Raw genomic sequence first — 24,836 nt, 5'->3', positions numbered from 1 at the left:
GGATGGATGGATGGATGGATGGATGGATGGATGGATGGATGGATAAAAGATATTTCATTTGAAGTTCATAGTTCTATCACTGACTGCAAGGTGTTTTCTCTCCAAGTTAGTAAAGTAAACCAATATATTTCTACAACCATAGTTCACAGTTTATGTGCAATTTCTTCACTCCCTGTATAATTATATAGCTGACACATGTTGTCCCACTCACCTGTCTGTTCCTCTCATCTACAATCCTGGTAATCTGTATCTTCTTCCGCCCCATGGCTGTGTCCTTTCTGGTATTCAGACACGTCAGCGAGATCAAAACAGCACACTTTCTTCCCCCACTCCTCTAGTACATTGTGCGACAGTCTTTTTTGGCATGCACTTTCTTTCACTCTTCTCAGCACACTCTTTGCTCTTGAGCAGACTTCACCACAATCTGCAAGAGAGAGAGAGGGAAATAAAATGTTAAAACTTGACACTTAACAATGTCTCCTTAAGCATTTTAAAGCAGTGAAGGGCTTTGTGTTCTTTTCTCAGGCACATAGAAAGGGTGAAACCCACATGCTATTATCCTCGCTACTGTAGTTGACCCTGAAGTCAGTAATAGTCAGTTTCACACTTTCTACATGGGACAGTGACTACAAAAGTCTTACCGTTTCAATATAAAAAGGTAAAATCTTTAGACAGATTCAGATTCAACTTGAATTCATTTAAAACAAATTAATGACATTTCATTATTCTGAAGTCTATATTTGAAGTTTATTTTTTATAAAGTATAACATTTTGGGAAAGACCACTTTGAGGCAGAAAACTAAATTATGGGATCAATATTGCAGCTAAAACCAAGAGCTTGTAAGACAGTACAAGGAAGAGTCAACACAAACACAAATGTTTACTGACAAGTACAAAACTTTGGAAGTGTTTTAAAACAGAAAAAATATAAAAGTAAATTTGTCCCATTTTAGTTATGCATTTTGTAGGTTAGTTCTGGATTTTTTTCTAAAACCTTTTCATTCTCAACAGGTGTATATAAGCTGTTGTTGGGCAACGGTGACTTGACTCTTAAGGATATTAAATAAGCATCAAGATGGTTATTGACAATAGGCCAGATTAATTTTTCAGGATTTGTGACAAAGCTGGGATAAGTAAGGAAAACTGGGGATATATTCCCACAGGAGCTTGTAACCAGGCCAGTAGTTCCCACCAAGACATGCCCCAGGGAACATCTAACAATTTTCTGTCTCTGCTTCTGCACTAAAAGAGATATAGTCCACTCCCTCGAGGCACATCCATCACTTACATCTGGCATATAAAAAATGTCTAAATAACTGTATTTTTCCCAACAGTATGAGGACAAATGTACAAAGGTTAACAACTTGGGCCATTATATGCAGTCAGCAGTTGTGTGGTAAAGAAGAGAGGGGCTGAATTGGCAGCAAAAACAAAAATGACCAGTTCCAGTCACACATGGTCATTATGGGTTACAGATGAACTGGCATTATGGTGTCTGGCTGTCTGAATCGGGGCTCCACTGTAGGCAAATTTGACTGAGATCACCTTGCTAACTACCCACATAAGGCTGCCGGAGCCAGGAAAGTAACTGCCTGAACCCCCGCAAAGATTTTCATCAAACCACATCAGAATGAACGGCAAAGTTCTTGTTCATTTGCCATTACAAACAAACTGACAGAGCCACATTTGAATTAAAGGGTGTCTGTGGCAGCAAATGTCAGTTCTCCTAAGTCACAGCTTTAACACCCTGAAGTTCTGCATTAGTTCAAGTACTTTAAGTTTGACCAGCAACCTTGTTTCTTCTGTTGTTCCTTTGGGAACAGTTCTTTAAGCCAAATCTTATTACTTTATCAGTTTCAGTGGTCTGATTTACTACTTACTGTAAAACTGATAAAACAATACTTGACTGATACCTACTGCTATAATAAATTTATTGTGCATTCACACAGTGAATAACTTTTAGCATGAACAAAAATAATAATTGAAAGGAGAAAATTGGATGAAGCTTTGCTTCATTTCAATTTTTAAAGTTCCATCCATCCATTTTCTTCCGCTTATCCAGGGTCGGGTCGCAGGGGTAGCAGCCTAAGTAGGGAGGTCCATACTTCCCTCTCCCCAGCCACTTGGGCCAGCTCTTCCGGGGGAATCCCGAGACGTTCCCAGGCCAGCCGAGAAACATAGTCCCTCCAGCGTGTCCTGGGTCTTCCTCTGGGCCTCCTTCCGGTGGGACGTATCTGGAACACCTCACCAGGGAGGCGTCCAGGAGACATCCTAAACAGATGCCCAAGCCACCTCAACTGGCTCCTCTCAACGTGGAGAAGCAGCGGCTCTACTCTGAGTCCCTCCCGGATGATCGAGCTTCTCACCCTATCTTTCTAAGGGAGAGCCCAGACACCCTGCGGAGAAAACTCATTTCGGCCGCTTGTACCCGAGATCTCATTCTTTCGGTCACAACCCAAAGCTTGTGACCATAGATGAGGGTAGGAGCGTAGATCGTTTGGTAAATTGAGAGCTTCGCCTTTTGACTCAGCTCTCTCTTTACCACGACAGACCTGTACAGCGCCTGCTTCACTGCAGACGCTGCACCTATCCACCTATCGATCTCATGCTCCATTTTTCCCTCATTCATGAACAAGACCCCAAGATACTTGAACTCCTCCACTTGGGGTAGGACCTCCTCCCTGACCCAGAGAGGGCACTCTACCCTTTTCCGGCTCAAGACCATGGCCTCGGATTTGGAGGAACTGATCTTCATCCCAGCCGCATCGCATTCGGCTGTGAACCGCTCCAGCGAAAGCTGTAGATCACGATCTGATGAAGCCAATAAGACCACATCATCTGCAAAAAGCAGAGACACAATCCTAAGGCCACCAAAACGGATCCCCTCAACACCTTGGCTGCGCCTAGAAATTCTGTCCATAAAAGTTATGAACAGAATCGGTGACAAAGGGCAACCTTGGCGGAGTCCAACTCTCACCAGGAACAAGCCCGACTTACTGCCGGCGATGCGGACCAGGCTCTGACACCGGTCATACAGGGACCTAACAGCCCGTATCAAAGGGCCCGGTACCCCATACTCCCAGAGTATCCCCCACAGGGTTCCCCGAGGGACGCAGTCGAACGCCTTCTCCAAGTCCACAAAGCACATGTAGACCGGTTGGGCAAACTCCCACACACCCTCCAGGACCCTGCTGAGAGTGTAGAGCTGGTCCAGTGTTCCACGGCCAGGATGAAAACCGCACTGTTCCTCCTGAATCCGAGGTTCGACTATCTGACGGACCCTCCTCTCCAGAACCCCCGAATAGACCTTACAAGGGAGGCTTAAGAGGCTTTTTTTAAAGTTGGTCTGACTAAATGTTTTTTTCATAACTGACTGCATTATCACCAAAGTAATGATTTGTGCCACTAAAAACACTTCAAATTTGCTCATTCAAAGGACGTTCTATATGAAATCAGGCAGGATATAAACACTTTACCATCCAGACACACATGCACTTCCTTTCATGTCTTTATGCAAAGAACCTGTCAGAATAAGACAGTTCAAGAGGCATAACAGATTGTGCAATAGCAGTTTGCCTGCACTGATACAAAATGACAAGCAGAGACCATCAGACTGCAGGTGTGCTGCGCTTCAAACATGTCTTTACATTCATCAAAAGGCATTCAAAGCCTAAAACAGGTTGCAAATATATACAATTAAATAAATTTAAAAAACTTAAGTGCAAAAAACTTGAGTTTCCAGAACTGAAAAACAGAAGTTGATCAAATTTGAAAGTTTATTTTTTTTAAAGTGTGACACTTGTGAATGTGAATGGGATATTTGTTTAAAGCCTTAAGCCCCCAGTATACTCCCGCGTACGTCCATACGCAGAGGTACGCATGTACGTATGCGGAGGTACGAGTGTACCACCCAGGGCATGTCCGTGCAAAGCTCAATTTTTATGACCGCATACGCGTACGCGGTGTCGCACAATAAACTGCCCAGTGACGGACTGTTTTGTATGCGACACCAATATATTAAATTCCCCTTCCTCATCCCTGATCTGACCTTTTCTTTTGTTTTTTTGCCAAGAGGCAAGTGATCTCTTCCTCCTCCGTTGATGCCATGACTGAAATGGTGAGAAATGAAGGAATTTGTCATGAGCGAATTAAACTCAGGTCCAGCGTGGCTGCGGGAGGGTCTGGAGATTTCCTAGTGGGCTGGTCTGATGTGTGGGCTGTAGAGCCAGTGCTCCTTGTTTTGTTTTGTTTTTTAGATCTTTTTATTAACAACATATAAACACAGAACACCGCTGCGCTGAGGCTGCCAGCGCTCTTTTTTTTTTTCCGACCTGTCAATCAATCCAGTAAGCGTGTCAGAAAATGACCAATCGGCAACCTCAATTTGTCCCGAAGGTAAATGCCCCTTGTCTGTGAAGCTGCTCTGCAGCTGCTCAGGGTGTACGCTGGAGTACAAAGTCTGAACCCTCTACAGTACACGCGTACGTACACGTGAACGGACGTACGTGGCAGTATACTGGAAGCTTAAATGATGTGCTTTTGGTACATAAGTGTATGTGTCAGAAAAACAACAACCGAAATAATGCAAATAAAACAAAACAAAACAAAACATTTTGGCAAGACAACACGAGGCCATGTGGTCATTTTAACCAAAATGCATCCACACAGTTTACAACTAGGAGGACAAAGTCAGTGGTACCCACTTAACTACTGCCCATGTTGCACCTCACTAAGACACCATCAAATCTAACCAGCATTGCACAAAGAACATTTAGGCTTGTATTGGTTTCTCAATTTTTGACATTGTGGATTGAGTACTGTATTAAAATAAGTAAGTAAATAAAATATAAGTAAATATTTAAAATGGTTCTTCCAATTTTTTTTAACCAGAGCCTAAACTTTCCATTTTCTTGTATCTACATTTTTTGTACACAAAAATGGCTGCAAAGCTGTCTATCTTTAACCGCTTCTTCCTTTTCGGGTCGCGGAAGATCACTGATGCCCATGTCCAGCCATCACTGTGCAAGAGGTGGGGTACACCCTGGACAGGTCTCCAGTCCATCACAGGGACACAGAGACTTACGAGACAAAAAAAAAACATTCACTCTCACTCACACCTAGGGACAATTAAAAGTTAGCAATCAGCCTAACATGCACATTTTTGGTCTGTGGGAGGAAACTGGAGTAGTACTCAGAGAAAACCCACGCATGCATGGCGAGAACATGCGAACTCCACCCAGAAAGGTGGGATTTGATTGAACCGGGGCGACCTGCTTGCTGAGAGGCAGCACCTCAACCAACTGAACCACCGTGCTGCCCATTATATCCACAAGTTAAAGTATTAGTGGTTGCTGACAGATACAGACCAGTATGCAGACAATAAACAACACTTTTCTGACACACTGCAAGCTGACACAATATGTGAAACCCTGCAAACAAAATGGGGAAAAAAAACTACTTAATTTTTTTTTATTATTAGTTAACAGGCTGACACAAACTTTATGGATTTGTGTTCACTTTTCAAGCTCTCAGACAAGAAACCATATTAAAAAAAGATGGTACCTTGAGGATTCAAGCTGTGGTTAAAAGGCCAGCAGGGTTCTGAGAGAAGAAATGGTAAATGGACTGTACTTATATAGCACCTTTCTATCTTATAGAGACACTCAAAGCGCTTTACAGTACAATCTGTGCCTCATTTACCCATTCATACAACACTCTATTAGATTTATACAAAGCAAATTGAACAAATCATTCTAAAGAGACCAATCAGAGCTTTATCATATTCATACACCGATGGGACACACATCGGAGGCAACGAGGGGTTCAGTGTCTTGCCCAGGGACATTTCGGCATGTGACTGCTGGTGGAATCGAACCCCCAACTCCTGCATTGGAGGACAACTGCTCTAACCACTCAGCCATAGCCGCCTGTCTAAAACCACTGAAAGACAAAAACCCAATATGACAGATATGACTGACCGCCTAGCACATAGTGTAAATTAGCATCTTCTTCCTACAGTCTAACAAAAAATGGCAAACTATTTTAAATAGACAGCTAATTAATTCTTCATGAGGAACAGTAAATGAACAGCTCTTTGCTGCTTCAAACATATTAAACAATACATTCAACATACAGTAATGGCTGTTCAAGAGTACTAACGTTTAAATTAACTTTCAGTCACATAGTTTAAAACTGGCAAAATGATGGCAAAATTAAATTAAATTTACTATCATTTGTGCTATCAGTTTAGCCTATTTACAGTATCTCAGACTTTTTATAAGAATATGATGATAATTAAAAAGTTTTGTAACAGGTATTTGTTAAAAAAATATATACTGTTTTTAAACCATAGCATTTTTACTATTCATTTTTCTTACTGTGTCTTCCATATCCCAAATTGGGTTCATCAATTTCCACCCACACTCTAAAAGCCATGCATGTTAGGTAAAGTGGTTAGTCTAAATTTATTGTAGGTGTTTGTTTGCATGCTTGATAATCTGCCTCTTTGTGTTAACCCTGGCACACTGTCAAGATCTGTGTGCTGAGCCTTTCATCTGATGTTACTTTTTAACTGTCATATCAGTGCATCCATAGCTTGCACATAAAGTTTACACACTGTACAGTAGAATATATAACCATTTAAAAGACCTTGATATAATCCAGTACACTTGAGCCACTTTGATAAAATCCAATCTAGCACTTCTGAAAGATGCTTACCAAACATTTGTAACATATAAATCGATGTGTAAAGTCACCATAGAAAAGCCCACGTCAGCTTGACAGAAAGTCAATAGGATATGACAAACACAAGTTCAGGCCTTACTAGAGCATACCCCACTTTAAACCCACACACAGAGTTTGGAACATGCTCCATGTGTAACAGACCAAAAAGACCACAGCCATGATGAGGTGTAGGACAAGTCAAGTGACAGGAATGGAAGGTCATCTTCTCTCCTTAGCATGGACCACAGAGACACTGGGAAGCTTGGTAACAGGCCTGGTGCTTTCACAATCAATAAAACATGTTCAATTCCCAGTGTAATCACTGAATCCAGCACATCCTCCTACCTCTGTGCTCACTTCACACAATGTTAAAGCATTACTCCCTCAACTGCTGCCCTATATAGAATATATCATAAAACTTCATGGTGCATTTCTGTCATGAGGTTTACTTTATGAACAAAGAAATGGGGCAGAGTCCTTCTGTGAGATTGCAGGGTTGGACCAACTAGAAAACTGAGACTGTTTGGTTCATATCTTAAAACAGTAAAGTTAAAACAGGTTAGGTGTCTGACATGTTAAAGATGGCTTCACTTGTTTTTTTGTTGTTGTTTTTTTTTTAAGATGATGGACAGCAGCCAAGGTCTTGAGCAGAGCCGTGACAGTTGCACTTCCTGTGCAGAACAGAGTCAGCCTCAGTACCCTACCACAGACCGTGGGCAGACAAGACTCAACTTCCTGCCCCTTCACTTCCTGTTATTCAAGACCCTTCTGTGCACCCTCCATATAGGGGGAGAGGAAGAAAGGGAGGCACCACCTTCGAGACTCCCTTCCCCTCTGATCCTTCCACTTATTACCTTCCTGAATGTTAAGTTTGAGACTAAACAACAACAGTGGCTCATCTCCCACGGCCTTGCTCCATGTGTGATTACAGTGCAGATCATTACACAAGCTGGACAACCTGCGCATGGGCTCCCTCAGCCAGTGACTTTACAGTCAGGAGATCTTTTTCTTGTTAAACACTTCAACAGTTGTATAAAAAATGAATTACAGCTCGCACAGCACAAGTTAATGCACACTGAAACAACACAATCATGAAAGAACCACATTTCCAAAAATCCAACAGCCTCTCACAGTGATCTGATGTGCATTGATTGCAGGATTCTGTGAAATAATCCATGACAACGCTTCGAGTGTATCGAACTCAAAGTGTCAGCGCCATCGCTTGGTTCTGATTAGCCTTCCGGCAGACTGAAGACACAAAGTGCGGCAGCTCTAAATCCACAGTGTTGTCTAAATGGTGTCTTGACATGAGTACAGTAGGAAAAGAACATCCACCTCTTTGTTCTTGCTTTCATCAGAAGGTGCTGTACCTGTAAATGGGGCTGTTGGCCTGAGGGGAGTGGAGGCAAGCCAAGCCTCTCTCGCACTCTCCCTCTTCCCTTTTGTGAGAGTGTGCTTATCTCCCTCTCCAGCAGCGTAAAGAAGGATTGTGGCCCTTGCAGCATCGCTAGTGTTAATGTCTCCTGATGCTAATCTGACACACGGCTGATCCCTCAACAACCACTTTCTCCTTCCCTTATGTTTTTAGCCCTCCCCCTTCTTTCTTTCTCTTTTGCCTGCTTTTCCAAATGATTTATTTCTTTCTTTTTTTGTTTCTCTTTATCTTTGAACTCATGTTATACATTCCCTCACCTCGGTTTCCAAGGCGACTAAAGAGATATAATTAATAAGAGCTATGGCAAGGGCATGGGAGCAAAAAAAGTGAACCAGGAGTCTTGGAAAAATGTAAAAATTTGAAAATTTGCCACAGTTTTTGGTCCTCTGTGTAAGTCCTGGAGTGTCATTCCTTAACGAGAAGATTGATTTGATTTGTCTTATTTTCAAGACAAAGCTAAAACAGCCTTGATATAAAGCCTTGTACGTTTTATACTGAAATAAAAATTCTAATAGTTTGCATAAAAGACAACCCGAAATATTGAGGTTATAGTTTAAGGACTACTAGTAATTACCCAGATTCACTTCAGACCTGACTTGCAAGCGTTTTCCCCATTTCTTTGTGTTCAGTAGCCAATCTTGATTAAATTTTGTAAATGTGCAAAAAAATACATGTATTTTGTTCTAAAGGGAGCACAGTAACAACAAAATCAGCAGTGAGAGCCCGTGCTGAAATGGTAGCCAAGCAGACAGCAAGTGGTTAATCTGCCCTGATGACCGAAAACTCGTCCAAATCTCCAATGGCCCAACTGTAATCCCATATTGGATCAATGCAAGTTCAAACAATCCTCCATGCTGCTAGCACCTTGCTTGGACTGGGGGATGGTGCTGTAAGACAGGGGACCAGGAGACAGAAAGCTACTTATCACCTCCAAAATGACATCAAAAGAAAAGAAAACCCCACAGGATGGACCTGCTCTTGCCGAGAAAATGCTTCACCGTGCACAGGCCATATTATACGAATGACTGAATGGAAATGATGTTGCTCCTTCAGATGAACACCGGACATGTATCCAATCTACAAAATGTGAATGACGATGAGTGGATGTAACAACCAATAACTGAAGGACATCATATGCTGACAGCCTTACCAGACAGGCATCCTCCATCTCACTCTTGCAGTACTGTCAGGGGATGAGAGACTATGCAAGGTGACTTTGACTAAGTGCCTTGGGGGTTTCATGAGAAAACGCCATTGACATTACATTAATTTCATGTCTCTTTTTTAACCAACGTAGTGCCACAGAGTCCTGGAAAGCAGGAGAGAAATGAAACAGACATTTTGCCTTCCCTTTAAGGCATAGGGAGCTGGGATCTAGAGGCCAGAAAGACAACAGTGACAAATAGGTAATGCAATCTGCTACTGACTTACACCTATTTTTAAGTCATTCAACAGAAGGGCGACAGTTGCTCAACAGAGAAGGATGGATGCCAGTCAGAAAGTTTCCACTGCACTCTAAATGTGTATGAGATTGACGTGTGCAAGAGAAAAACAAGGAAAATAAAAGTAAGAGGGCAGTGTGAGAAAAAAGTACAATACAAATGTGTTAGCAATGTAGAAAAACATATGGGACACGACTAAAAAGAAGCACCCCCTACTCATCCCATCCCACCTCTGTGGTAGTGTGCGGTAGCGGCGTTGTAATATAATTACTGCTGGGACACTTCTATTCCCAATGATCCATTTGCGTCAGTCAGGTTTTCAACCCAGCCAATGAATGGATTCTCAGTTTCTCAAGGATAAAGAGATGACCCTCACCTAACAGTTATATCCATTTCATGTAGAAAAGCTACTCCCCTCCTCAAGGTAAATCCCTTGATGCATATTTGAGTGAAACTTTTATGAACAAAAATATAAAGAATGACAACTTTTTCTGACGCAAAGGCAGGGTGATGAATAATGTCATATTTAAACGGGACACATATGATGATAAAAATGTATAGAATACAGTTCAGCTGGATTAGTGGACTAATGGATGATGTTGTTTACCATTAGCATTATGTTTGTCTATTACTGTAGTATAGCATATTGTTGTTTTCTTTAACCTTATTTTTTATAAACATAATAATAAAAGTGATATTAACCTCTAAATTAATTTTATTGAAATCTCGTAAAGTTCTCACTAACTTTTAGAGCCTACCTGATTCAAGATGGCAACCACAGCTTGTCAGCCTTAGTAAACACAAAAATGGCTACATCTCAAGTCATTTTTACAGATACTAAACTGAAAATTTGGTGCACTAGTAGCCAAGACAAATCTGCAATAGAACAGTCAAAGCACTAAAAAAAATTGATTAGAAACTTTGGCACATAATTTGGCCGACCAAATGAATTACTTCAAGAAATGCTAGCTACATTAATATTGGTTTGGTCCATCGCTTGACGTTACTTGATCTTAGTATCAATGAAAGTAACTTATTTTCCTAAATTGAATTTTATTTTATGGTTTTATGAAATATGGCTTTATTTTAACTACTTTGTAAATTAATTAACAGAGGGGTGTACAATTATGACAAAATTCACCAAAATTCCTGCCAGCTTTAAAAATGGGTAAAAAAAAAAAAGTATTTCTGAAGAACACTACACTGACATGTGAGGTTTTCTTTTCTATGACAAAAGTCATCTTATTTGTTTATATGTGTATAAAATCTCAACATTACTGGATTATTTAAATTCTGTGACAATGAAGCGTATTAAGCATTGCTGTTAGATACAGAAATGTATTATTAGTTTTTAAATGGGCAACAGATTTATTTCTAGAATTTATGAATGTCAAAAAAATTCTGCAAATTTTTCCAAATAGCTGATTGACAAATTTCTAATAAAAACAACAAATAATAAGCAGTGTTTCCCCTACCATTATACAAGCGGGGTGCCCCATTCCGTCAACAGAACTGAGCACCCCCCCACCAAACCAAGCTTGTGTCAAACCCCCCACCCACCAAACCAAACTTTTATTCTCTTGACTAAAGATTTTTAATTTTTGTGATGCTGACATATACACCAATTTTCCTGTTATATATTATCTTTTTCTGTTCCAAAACATTTTACAGAAGGTTCTGTTCACATAATTAAATATTTATTTATTACAGTTGATGTAATGGTTGGGCATGAGACTACTAAACTACAGAAAGGAAAACTTGTGTAAAATTATCATGAATAAATATTTTTTTAAATCCCTATAAGACTTTTTTTGTTGACCTTTATTTATAAAAGGTAGTCTCATTGAGTCACGAGGACTCATTTTCAAGAGAACTGTTTTGTTGTTTGTTTGTTTGACTGATTTTTTGGGGGGGAGCAGATGGTGTGCATTAAGGGCCTTGCTCAAGGGCACAGAGTTGGACAAATGAGGGGGGAGGCAGATGTGGGTGTTTCACCTTTTCCACCCAAATTTTGATGTTGTTGGTTTGGGGAGCCGAACCGGCGACCTTCCTATCACAGGCCCACCTTCTCTAACCTCTGTGCCACCACTCCCCTTAGTCAAGACTAATTTCTTGACTTGGAAATAACTTCAGGTCAGCCAGATTTCAGTTGGTTTTAGATTACATCTTTAAAATCCAATTGACAGACTAATAAATAACTACATACTTGCTTTATAGTCACTCATTTAAACAAACTACATATCTGCTACATAGGGCTGGGCCATATCATATCATTCACGATAATACCGATTGAAAAAAAAAAAAAAGCTCGCCCGGTAAAATAAATTATATCATGATATGCTAATTTCATGATGTAAATACGTCAGTGTTTCCCCTACCATTATACAAACGGGGCGCCCTGCCCCGTTAACAGAACCGAAGGTGCCAAACTACCAAACCGAACTGCGCACCCCCCACCACCCCACTGATACTGGCATAACGCTAAGTTAGCTGCGCACAATATAGCTAAAAAGCTAAAGGCATCGCTCATGCTGCCTCTTCCCTCACACTGAGCCCCCCTCCCGATGCTCTAAACTACCAGTACAAATGCGTAGTTCAGCTGTGTCTCCCCCCGCACCAGTCCTAAATTGCCAGTACACACGCAGTTCAGCTGTGTCTCTCGAGAGTCGGCCCATGGACCAAGAAAAGAGGCAGGTGATCAAAGACAGTCAGAGAAATGGAATAATTCCTGCAGGAATAGAGGAAGCTGAAACACCAACAAGCTTCAGGGTCCGCTGAAGACACCTTGTCACAAGTTTTGGAAGTTATAGCAACATTTATTTTAATGTATGTTACATTTATTAATTAATTTATTTATTAATTATTGTGATCAAGAAAGCTCATCAGTGACTCTACTTCCTCAGATGACTGAGACGAGTTGGTCTGGGAAGCTCAGTCCTCACCTCCTTCTACAGTGGTGCAGTGGAGAGCATCCTGTGCTCCAGCATCAACGTGTGGCATGGGGGCTGCACAGCTGCAGAAAGAAAAGCTTTGAAGAGAGTGGTGAAGGCTGCACAGAAGACTGTTGGAGTCAGCCTCCCCACCATCACAGACATCTACACCTCCAGATGCAAGAAGAGGGCCACCTGCATCATGAAGGACCCCACTCACCCAGCACACACAATTTTTGCCCCGCTCCCCTCAGGCAGGAGGTTGAAGAGCATTAAGTCTAGAACCACTAGACTGAGGAACAGCTTCTACCCTGAGACTGTTAGACTCATGAATCTCTAACCAGAATAATCACTGTGAAACATCACATCATGTTGCTGCTGATCTGTTTCATGTTGCTGCTGATCTGTTTCATGTTGTTTCTGATCTGTTTCATGTTGTTTCTGATCTGTTTCATGTTGTTTCTGATCTGTTTCATGTTGTTTCTGATCTGTTTCATGTTGCTGTGTTCATGCATGGTCATCTACTCACAGAGACTCATGTTCGTGCTGCTGTTCGACGTAATGTTTTTATGCTATTAGTGCTTAGTGTATTATTAGTTGTTGTTTTTCTTAGTTCATATCTTAGATCTTATTACCGTTTTTCTTTTACATTTCATTGTTGGATGTATTTGGGGCCCTGTGTACACAATTTTGTTCCACCACATGTACCTAATGGGGTGCAAATGACAAATAAAGAAACCTTGAATCCTTTAATCCTTGAATCTTTATGGTCAACAGATCTTAAGCTTTCATTTTATTTAGTTTATTTGGGAACTTTAGTTTTTGTGGTGGATTTTGTTGATCTATATTTTTTGCAGACTTTTTCAATCTAAATAACAGAATGATCTTTTTTTATTATTTTTATACTTTTAGACTGCATACTTTACTAAATAAAGTAACTGCAGTAAAATTAACCCTTGTTGGGTTTTTTTGTTTATTTTTATATAATACTGCAAAGCAACATGTTAAGTTAATTTTGTCAAATGAATAACTATGATTTGTTTTTATGTTATATCAAAAAATTTATCATTATCGTCAGAATGCTCTGAAACATCACGATATTATATTTGAGCCATATCGCCCACCCCTACTGCTACAGATTATGACAGTGTCATTTCAGCCGGAGCAACATCCATATGCAGCACTCCTAATGAATTATATTGCTGTACTTTAACAACTTGTAGTAAATGTACAACTAACTAAGTACTTCTCAGTTTGTTTTTGCATATTGTCAGTTTTGTTTTGTTTTTTTTCTCCTGACAGTTACATACAAAAACGCAAAGCCATAAACACAAATACTAATGCCTGGATTGTACAAGGGGTTCACATAAATGTACACTGTGGTGCTGCGGTTTGACATGGGATGATGACATGTATCCATTAGCATGGTTGTCGATCATAAATCGGACTTCTCACCAGGGAACCTTAGTAATGCCAACCCCAGAGGGAGCAACAATCCCCCACCCCCCTCCGGGAACCTAACAGTCTGTGTTGAGTGTCGTGGCAGCCTTTTGATGTTGCACAGACCGCAACTCAGAAATGGTAAACAGCAAAGATGAACCGAGATCCTCCTCCAGGGGGAATCCACGGTGTGAAGATATTAGAGATGTTATGCATAATGTGTCTGAGCAGCAATGCATTTACTCAGTCTCAACACCCAGAGCCCAAATTAGGCTTTTAGAAATTCCATCCAGTCCCACAAAGTTTTTGGTCAACGTAAAGATGTCCCATACTGTTTAGGAGTATTGACTTGTCTACTAACAGAACATATTTCTTTTTAATGGAAAAAAGAGACATTAAAAAAAAAGCTCAGAATAAATATTTGATTTTCTCTTCCCATTTTTATCTTCCACTCGATGCCTCTTTCCCACAGTGTTCCATTACATAAAAGGTTTATGCAATCTGAGCGGCGAGGATGGCCATGAGTCATAACAACAGTAAAAGGGGGCTAGCTTTAGTAGCACTGATTTTTTTTCCTATCAATTTAGCTTTTAAAATGGTCTCGATTTCACACAAGTAAAGTAAAACGGCACACGTATGGAAGACAAAGGGTAGTTTTTTTTTTGTTTGATTAGCATTGATATTAATAAGCAGCATATAAGTGAAAGAGTATTCCTGCAGATACAGTTTTTCCCAAAATCAGATGATTTGCATTAGGTGTCACATGAGCACTATGCACAAAAACGGACAGAGAGAGGGAGAAAAGTACATACAGACAAAGAGAAAGTCAGACAAAACCCCACAGGCCCTCTCTGAAAGTCTTTCTTCGTTCTTGGATGGACTCCGGTCCTGAGTCCTAGCCTCTTTTAGATCATAGCTCCTGGTCCTGAGCCCAAGTTCATCAGCTGATGATGAATGTCTTCCCCTCCTCAACCCACATACACACTCTCTGAACACCACTGGCAGCTAAAACAGAGTTTGAGGGGAGGGAGGGAAGGATGGGGAGAGACCAAGTGAAGAACACGGTCTGACACGAAAACACAACGGCAACAGCTCAATGGTGGAAACACTACACCATTTTCACCTAAATCTGCAGCCTCCAGCACACAGATGGAAAGTGGACAGGGAGAGAGGGAGAGGACAGACGGGCGGTCGCACAAACAGCGAGCAGACTCAACACCTCGCTCACAGTCACAGTCACACTATTGACAGACAGGATCTAGATACTGAGGACGCAAAGCCAATCATTTTGAGTGCCCTGGATTCAAAGACATTTGACAGACATTTGCAAAAAAAATGTACAAAAATGGCCTGCCAAGCAAGGAAATCTGAGCTCTGCTTTTAAACTTTGACATCAACTATTAGGGTCAAGCATGTTAGCAATATATGTCATGAATCGCTGAATGAATTTTAATGAAACATTCGGCAAACCGTCAGTTTTACAGATATTTAGCTAAAGTTTGGTGTGCTAGAAGGTGAGCATCATATCCCCAACAAATACTTTGAGTGTTGTGCATTGTACAACATGTTTAACTTCAAACATTGGCAGTAACCGGTCTGTCTAGCAAAATAGTTCAGACACCCAAACTCTCAAAATGTTTTCACTATATGTACATCTTTCAGTCATTTAAATAAACTGAATTAAGACTCTGGCAAGTCACACACAAGGTGTTGCTGTTCACGCTGTTACAGCTCTGCCCAAACAGAGGAGAGGAAGACAACTTCGGACTGGAGGTTGGAGCCCCGCAGTGTATCAGAGCAGCTTCCAGAGAGCAGGGGGGAGGCTGGGGTCACATCCTTTCCCCTGTTCATATGGCTGATCTGCAAGGCGAAATAATAGGAGGAATTACATCCCTGCCAGCTGTCTTGGTTCACAAGGCTTCCGAGACAGACAGAAATACAAGGATGTTACAGGCCAGGTCTCCTTCCTGCTGCTCATGGGGCCACATTCTGGTCCAGCAGCGGGAGATCCGACTGTTATTTCCAGCAGCTTCTGGACTTTTATTCAATGGCTTTGATACATGAGCTGTGACACCGTAGTCTCACAGCTATAATTACTACAACCCCAACTGATAAATACTTGTACTCTACTTCTTGCTATTGAGGATAGCATAATATTCAAAGGCAGTAAGTGATGATTTACATTAGCCTATTTTCACTCTTTATAACAGCATGTGAACAGCTTCATCACACAGAGCTCACTGAACTCTCTTTTTAATCTGCATACAGTTCAATTGTTCCTTCGCTGTTGATGCTTTTATTTAATCGACTCCATAAAAAGATAAAGAAGTTAAACCTCCAGTGAGCGATGCTTTTTAAGATCTACACTACGGCATCAATACAGTGGGGTATATTAATCATGAGAGATCTTTTGATCTAGTGAAATATATTATAATATATTCCTTTGATTCGTCTTACTTTTTAAAAGTCTCATTAAAAATGTGGTTAAAACGCAACTCAGCAAAGAGATGTCTCTCTTAACTTAAGTTTGTGCTTTTATACACAACTTACCTCAGTGAGCAGGCCACATTAATGTGTGGTAACATCTGTGAATTTACATCTTCATGCAGGCAGATGTTTATGGACAACAAATAAAATAAAAGCCTAGCATTTCTTGGTGGAACGCATAACATAAATGTATGCAAATTGATCGTAACAGCCATTCTTTGCGTGGGCTAATGTTGATTAGCTGTAGCAGCCATCTTAAATCGGGTTTACTTCAAAAGGTAATCAGTTGTGTATGTACACCCAATGACTAATTTTAGAGGGTGTCATTGAAATTCACCCAGAGGTTCTTGAAATATTTTGCTAACAGACAGAAATAGTTGACTCCAACAGGTAATGACATTTTAAAAGCAGATCATTTAGCTCTCTGACTGTGTGTTGGGAATGATTCTCAGCTATTTCCACCCCAAATTGTAGCTGAATATCTAGAAAATTGCCTGAATATTAGCCATTTTTGTGTTTAATCAGGAGCTTAGCTGTGGTAGCCATCTTCAATAGGTTTGACTCATCAAGTTAATTAGTTGTAGAAGTGCGTCCAGTGATTACTTTCTGAAAGGATTGTTAAGATTAGTCTAACGCTACAAACAAACACACACAGACATGGGCAAAAACATTATTGCTGTTTCACCTTCGGTCGGTGGCGGACGATAAAAGTAAGAGACAATGAGAAACCACACAACATTAAACCAGTTTTGTGGTGTGTGTATCGTGTGAAGTCCTCATTATAGAGATGATGCACAGTTTCATTCTGTGGTTTTTCTTGCAGTCCAGGAACCAATAAAAGGAGGAGGTGGATGCTTAAAGGTGCAAAATGACTCGACTTGTCAAAGTTGTCATCTTTGCTCCACCGCATACTACCAACAGTCTGCCCTCACAAAACCACACAGTGGGCATGTGCTACTTTTCTCCTTATTTCTGAAAAGGCAGCCTGTCAAAATTTAGAGACCAACTTAGTGACCAAAATAGTTGAGGAGGCGAAGACATGTCCAGGCCGGACTTGTTTGACAGGGCAGGAGACACGAGAAAAGATGGATCTTAAGCTGCTCTACTCTGCTGAGCAGCACATGTGCTGAGTGAGCCAAACACGGCGGCTTACCACCTCAGGTCTGAGTCAAGGGCGGGGCAGTTGAAAGGTCAGCGCTGGCTGTCCCTGCTACACAACCAGCCCTGCACAGCGAGTAAAACATTCGCCCTCTGAGCTTACATCAGACAGTTAAATAGATTAAAAAATTACCGTTTCTAAGCTGTAGTTATATTTTAAAGGCACTTTCAGCATAATTATTTGTTACTATTTACTTCAACAGCATATTTATAAACTTAGAATGAGTTATAATTGTAGATTTTTCAATATTTATGGGTTGCCTTTTATTTTGCTCAGTAAATTTTATTGTTTGAATTAAAAAAAAAATTTAAAGGGATAGTTCAAATCTTCTGACGTGATTAATGAAGCAAAAGGTCAATGTCAGTAAGTTGCCCATCAAATGAGGTTAAATTACCTCCGTTTGGAGAAATATTCCTAAATCTGACAGGCAGATGAGCTAAAAGCTAATCCAAGCGGGGTCAGAGTGCAATGTTTGGGCTGTTGTTTAATATACTGTATTATTTTACATTATTAGTGTTTAGCAATCCTTATATACTGCTTCTTTTTATACTTTATATTTTTTGATATTTTTGGGTGTAACTGGGACTTTGTGTACATAATTTTGTTCCACCTCATGTACCACATGAGATACGAATAACAATAAAAAGCCTTGAACCTTGAATACTGTTGAATGCAAACACCAATCTCAAAAGATTCATAGTGCTTATGCTAATGCTACTGTATAAACATTTACACTCATCAGTTTTGTAATGTATAGTAATATTGTTAAAATATTATCTTTATCCTCCTGGAAGTGCACCAAAGTGCTACAGCTACCTGCTGCTGCTACTACTATTTTTATCTTAATACTTTTAAAAAGCAGCTGAAGACACATTTGTTCAGATTGGCTTTTAAGTTTTATTTTGTCTTATGTCATACGCATGTTGTTTTATCCTTTATCTTGTGTTTTTATGTCTAGTATTCTGTAAAGCACTTTGTGGTTTCTGACCTGTAAAAGGTGCTATATAAATAAAATTTACTTACTTAATATTTGGGCTTGCAAAAATATAATAATCAATGTTTCCCCTACCATTATACAAGCGGGGCGCTCCACCCTGTTAACAGACCGAGCGTTACATCTACCAAACCGCGTGCCCCCCCCCCCCCCCACACACACACACACACACGTCGGAACTGACGTAACGCTAAGCTAGCGGCTCGCAATACAGGTGTGCTAGCTAAAAAGCTAAAGGCAGCCTCTTCCCTCATGCTGAAACCCCCCACCCCACTCGAAAACTGTTGGTACAAACATTGCGCAGCTCGGATGTGTCTCTATCTCCCCCAGCTCTAAAACTGTCAGTATAAGCCCCCCACCCAGGTTGACAAAAAAAAATCACAGACTAGATGAGCTCCCTGCCATGGCAAGTTATCTAGGGGAAACACTGATAATAATTCTCAAATGCAAAATTGAAAATATGAAGATTTATAAATTAGCATTAGCACAAACCAATATGCTTTTTTTTTTTTATCAGAGTAGTTTTAAAATGACAGCTATCTACTTTGGTCTTGGCCCCATTTGAGCAATCCAGACAAAATTAAACTTTTCTCCTCCAAACTGAATTTCTTCGAATGGCTATCTACAACAGGTAAGATATTAGTCGTTCATTGCGCCGTACTTCATATGATCTGAACTACTTTTAAAAACCTCTGCAAAGACAGGAACAGTAATTTGAAAGTTTCTGTCACTTCCGAGTAGTTACAGCTCATATTATTTAGCTTATACATGTCTACGGCAAGAAGAAAACACTAAAGCTCAACATGTTGTTGAACCACCTGGCACATTTACAAACTGTATTTTATAAATCTAAAAAAAATTTTTTAAAACATGTCTCCTAATTTGGACACCAAACTACCCCCGCTTTCCTGCTTTTAGTTTAAATCCATGTTGTCTATGTACCAAAAAGCAGCAGCAGCAGCAGCAACAACAACAACAACAACAACAACAACAACAACAACAACAACAACAACAACAACAACAACAAATTATTATGTGAACAAATTAGTTATTTGTTGAAGAAACATGTGATTTGTTGGAGAAAAAGTCCTCACTCTTGGTTTTACAGGGAACAGTCTACAGTTAACTGCGGTCAAAAACATTATCTGTCAGGCTCAAGATTCTGCAAGTAAGCTCCAGGTCTCACAGGGGAACGCTGGAATCTCCATATTGATGATGGAGCTCCAATAAACAATGATTCATGTTACTACGATGCTTTAGTTAAACAAGGAGAAAGCTAAACACAGACAAAGAGTGTTATCATTCCTTTGACGTTCCGTTTTATTCCTAGTTGAAACCATGTCAGCAACATTAGCTACATCTGTACAAATAAAAGAAAGATTTATGAAAGATGAGGGCAGTTGGTGTCAATGAGAACAGGTTCCGAGTGTCTTTACACATATTTTAAAGCCCAAAGAAATCCAAGAATTTGATTTATGTTAACAAAAGCTAATTTTGTCAAGTGTTTTTCGAGCCCCATAGCAATGTTTTTGCACTAAATATAGTCATAAAGTCAAGTAATTGGAAAAACAGACTCAAAAATATGCCATATAATCTGTTATATAGTCCTGTGATATCTGGAAGAGTTTTGATTTTCTCTCTAAATCTGCCGTATAAATAAAATACCTTGGCTTACCAAAGGATGAGAGAAAAACTATTCTTTTTATTGGCCCTGAACGTTCCGCATCTAGCTCATGTTGTACACTCAATGCATCTTTGGTTTGCAGCTCTCTAGAGTTTAGTCCTCCAAGGAATAAAAATAAATAAAAATAAATGTCCTGGGAGGAGAAGAGTGGAGGAGAAAGACTTTCACTCAGTGATTCAGAGGCATGGTGTAAACGCCAGCATTTTCTTTCTGACAACCAGCGTTAATTGCAGATCCGACTCGCCCACACACTCCACATTTCTCCTGGAAGGAGAGGCTGAGACACCGAGATTGAAGTGGGATGAGGAGTGCGGTAAAAGATGCTGCAGCTGCCCGTTCCTCACACCATCACCACCACCTCTCATCCCCCCCAACCCCCACCCTTTTTTTTTTAAATGAGAACTTGTGCTGAGACGTTAACAAGCAACCACACAAGTTTAGAGAGACACGCAGGGGCACATAAACAGTACGAATAACAAGGCTAAAACGTTTTATAAACAGTGGCAGTCATCGGCGATCCATCAGGGGATATTACTGCGTCATCCTGATTAAATGAGGCAGGATGGAATCTAATGGTCATATCATCAAACCTCTGTGTATTTTTGTAATGACCGAGAGAGGAAGAGAGAGAGATCGTTCTGGGTCCCTGAGGTTAGAGCAGCATGCATGTGAAAAGAAACATTTGATGGCTCTATATGCGCCTTCATGATCATTTCATTAATTTAGGACATAAACTGTTAACACAATATTCGTTTCAGCGAAGAGAATCCCACATCTACACGTTAGACATAAGAGCTCACATGATGTGAATCATGAGCAACAAGGCCCATTATTGGCGAGGCCTCGGGCAGCGCAGGCTGATGACTGCAGATTGGAAGGTGCTTTAACACTTTGCTTCAGAAATCACTGGTAACCAGCTGGTACGCTAACGTGCAAGTCGTTACAGTAAACGCAACAATTAAAAAAAAAAAAAAGATTGTTAAAAATATAAGTTCGCTTCAAAACTGCTTTTACAGTAAAATTTGCCATTAATTTGTCCGGACATGCAAAGTAAACACACTGTGTGCTGTAAAATATTTACAACCTAGATGAAGCAAAAGTAATTTCCTTTCGCATGAACAATCTACTGAACAAATTGCTTTACACTTTGCTGGATTTTAGTATCGCACAGAAATGACTTTATAAGCTGCAACATGTAAGAAAACCAAAGTCCTGGAAGTTTTCGGGCTGTATTTTCTCTTACAACTAAAATAAAAACTACTCTTTCGGTGCGGCAGAAATCAGCAATGTGAGGTGTAGGCATACACCAGAAACATTTGAGAAGGTCAGGTTACCGTTGGCATCTTTCCACTTTGGCCAGGGGTTAAGGTCACCGGCGTGCCAGAGACTTTAAAGAAGACAGCAAAGATCCTCTCTTACAAGCCCACAAAACAGCCTATATGGGTTCCTGCCCCACATTTTACCACCTAAATGTGAGATCCTCAACTAACTGAAACAGTGAGAAGAATCAAATTCACATAATTAGGTTTAAATCAACTCAACTTAGGGCATCAACGCAATGTTTACTCTTCAGGTATTAAGACATGCAGCATAAATAACACAATTTCCTTTGATGTCAACTTAAAAAATGTATCGGTTTTTATTTAAATGATGTTTTGAGCTTTTAGAAAGCTGCACAACACTGAAACCTGTAATTTACAGTCACTTGTACGACTTACAGCTTCTATTACCACGACATTGCCACTGTGTGAGCAATCCTGTGGCTCAGCAGTGTTATTACATACACACTGATTGTTGTTTTGGCCCCAACGGTGGCTTAACATGCTCACTTTACGAGCTACATGACTACAAATGGGGGGGATTTTAAACAATCATGACTCTTAGAGAAGCTCCCAAACAACTTCTTGTCGCTGATAAATGCCGTAAAACTCTCACAGCTGTCAGACATCAACAGCGCGCGCGCTGCCTTCACCCTTTCACCTGACACTTTGACATTTTATGGCACCGATAGCTCACTCGTAATTCACTGTCACCCTTGTGGAATGACACAAGCAGAGTTTTGCGCTGTGTGCGTGTTAAATCCCCGCACGGAGAAAGGCAGAAAAACACATCTAACGTGTCCCAAATCCACTCTACGTCTCCCTCTCGCGCTCCTGTTTTCTACTCTCTCCCACAGTGAAGCTAACAGTACGGCTGCCACGCTCCGCAACAATGTTTCTATTTCCGGTACTCACCTTTACTCCCAAGTCAGTCGCTGTATATAGACACTCTATATCGGTGACTCCAGTGGATAAACGTAATTTCAGTTCACATTTACACGCTGACTGCTATTTTAGGGGGAGCTGACAAACTCAGAAAAGCCAATCTCCCTCTTGTCAGTGAGAGACTCCTCCCCATCTGACGAACTGCCTCTCCCTCTCCGTCCCCTCCCAGTTTCCCTCCCACGGTTCCTCTCGAGTTTTTTCCTCTCTCGCAGGCTCAGGAAGTCAAAACAACAAAAAAGTAGGACAACTCGGGGTGAAAAAGAAATCGATAAACACGTTGGATTTCGGGCGGTTGGAGCTATACGATTGCGGATACGTGCTAGCTTACTTGACTTTAAGCTACTCGGCTTCACGAGAGTGATGTTATACGTTAAAAAAAACAAACAGCTAGTTTCATATTTTTCTTCCGCACCAACTTTAGCTTTTCTTTCGTTCTTATCTTTACCTTACAAGTGCTTCCTTCAGCTTTTCCATGTTTGGACACCACTACTGACGTGATATGTCCCTTCAGATAAGAGCGGAGGAATTCGGTTTTACAGACACGTTTTTTCACCAATGACAAGCCGCAGCGCTTCTTCAGTAGCCAATCAGAAGAGAGGAAGGCGGGAACTGTCCGCCCATGTCACGTGGCTTAAGAAGTAGCAAACTCTGTTGACACAGACGCGTCTGAGAAGCTTCTGACCCGCGTCTTTTTCTTGAATTTCGGAGTTTACAATGGATTGGATTAACATCTGACCAGGTGAAGACCTGATAGGGAAGGAAATATATAATATGAGAAAAAAGTTAAGACATGTGAAAGGGGCTGCCACACATATTAGTAGACAATAGTTTTCAGTTTATCACAATGAAACATCTGTGTAGAATCTCCAGTTACTCAGATATGCATACTTATATACAAACATAAAAACTTGTATGACAATTTTCCACTTGAAACAGTCAGAAAGTTGTCTTGGGCATCTACAATCTCAAACGCATCTGTATTTTGCTGCAATTGTTTCCAGCATCTCTCGAGGGCGCTGGAGCTGTGTTTTGACTCCTGCATTGGGATCTCTCTTCTGACAGAAAACATCTAAACCTAATGTCCTGATCTAAAACCACACTGATGATAAATATTAATTATTGGATAAACTGCTTCAAAAATATGCCCATCTTCATTTGAGAAGTAGATTAGATTATAAATGTAAGAGGTGCTATCGAGGTGGGTGGGTGTGGGCAACAAAATAATGTGCACGGCCATGAATACAGTTTTGCATGCTATGCGCACATACAAGGCATGACTTTCAAAAGAAATGGCTGCTCAAAATGTAGCCACATGCCTTGATTGTCACGTGCTCACAATTGTTCACTGTTCAGTGAAACCCCACCTGGAAATGCATGTATTTTGTTACAGTTTTCTCACAGTTGTGAGTTTTTTCTTTTTCCAGCATCTAGTTTCCCAACAGTTGCAGCTCAGCAAAATACCACCTTAAAGGGATCTCACAAGAAATTAGGTAAAAACTTTGGTATGCAAGTCAGCAGGCGATAAACATTATTTAAAGAAATACATGCCTATATTAGAAGGTCATTCACTAACTGCCAAACTGCATTAATTTCTTTAAAAGCCTACACAGTGATCCCTCACCTATCGTGGGGGTTACGTTCCAGAGATCTCCGCGATGGGTGAAAATCCGGGGAATAGCGGTGTTATATAAATTTTATTATTTATATATATTTAAGGCTTTATAAAAGTTTCCACACTCCTACAAACCTGTCCCACTCTCTTATTAACCTGTAATAAATTCAGCAGAGATCTGAAAATGCAACACGTGTTCAATAAGGGTTTTTTTTGTTGTTTTTTTAAGACTGGTGGCAGTCAGCACACATTTGTATTTACATGTAATATAGTCAAAAAAAAAAACTGTGATGTAGTGAAGCCTCAAGAACTGAACCGCTATATAGAGAGGAGCAATTGTATATGACAACAGTATAATAAAACTCTTAAAATTTTAATTTTGGAGTACCACCCCAGGATTAAGAGTGGCCCCAGTCTCGCCATCCTTTTGAAAAGTTTCCATAGGTGCCTCTGCTCCTAAAACCAGACACAGATTCACAACTTGCTTCTCTTCACCCTTGGTCACCTTTGTGATGTTTAGTGGCAAAGATTGATGTAGAGAACTTAGCATGTCTTCCTAGAAACTGAAACGGTGGTAAACTTATGGGCCCCGCTCTGCGCTGCCTTTTGAGTAAACCTGCTTGTAAGAAAGTGGAAATTTTTTTTTTTTTTGGGGGGGGGGGGGGG

The 24,836-nt window shown here is 40.5% G+C and overlaps 1 protein-coding gene across 8 annotated transcripts in view; it reads right to left on the bottom strand.

The window, feature by feature from the left end:
• The window catches only part of mef2aa (myocyte enhancer factor 2aa), an 82,155-nt gene that overhangs the window by 56,573 nt on the left and 746 nt on the right, over nucleotides 1-24,836 (bottom strand). For 6 of the 8 annotated variants that reach the window (XM_037683501.1, XM_037683504.1, XM_037683506.1 and 3 more), the window contains exon 2: nucleotides 212-424. In XM_037683501.1, coding sequence (XP_037539429.1) covers nucleotides 212-265 — 54 coding nt within the window. In that variant the 5' untranslated portion in view covers nucleotides 266-424. Of the gene's footprint in view, nucleotides 1-211; nucleotides 425-22,528; nucleotides 22,670-23,003; nucleotides 23,082-24,836 lie in introns of those variants that run through there. The other 2 variants (XM_037683502.1, XM_037683503.1) reach the window with 2 other exon arrangements.

This window comes from Nematolebias whitei, chromosome 10, assembly GCF_014905685.2.
Source record: "Nematolebias whitei isolate Nwh7 chromosome 10, NemWhi1, whole genome shotgun sequence".
In the NCBI taxonomy this organism is placed as follows: Eukaryota; Metazoa; Chordata; class Actinopteri; order Cyprinodontiformes; family Rivulidae; genus Nematolebias; species Nematolebias whitei.
Note: the sequence above shows the minus strand (reverse complement) of the source record. Positions and strands in the feature narration are given on the sequence as shown.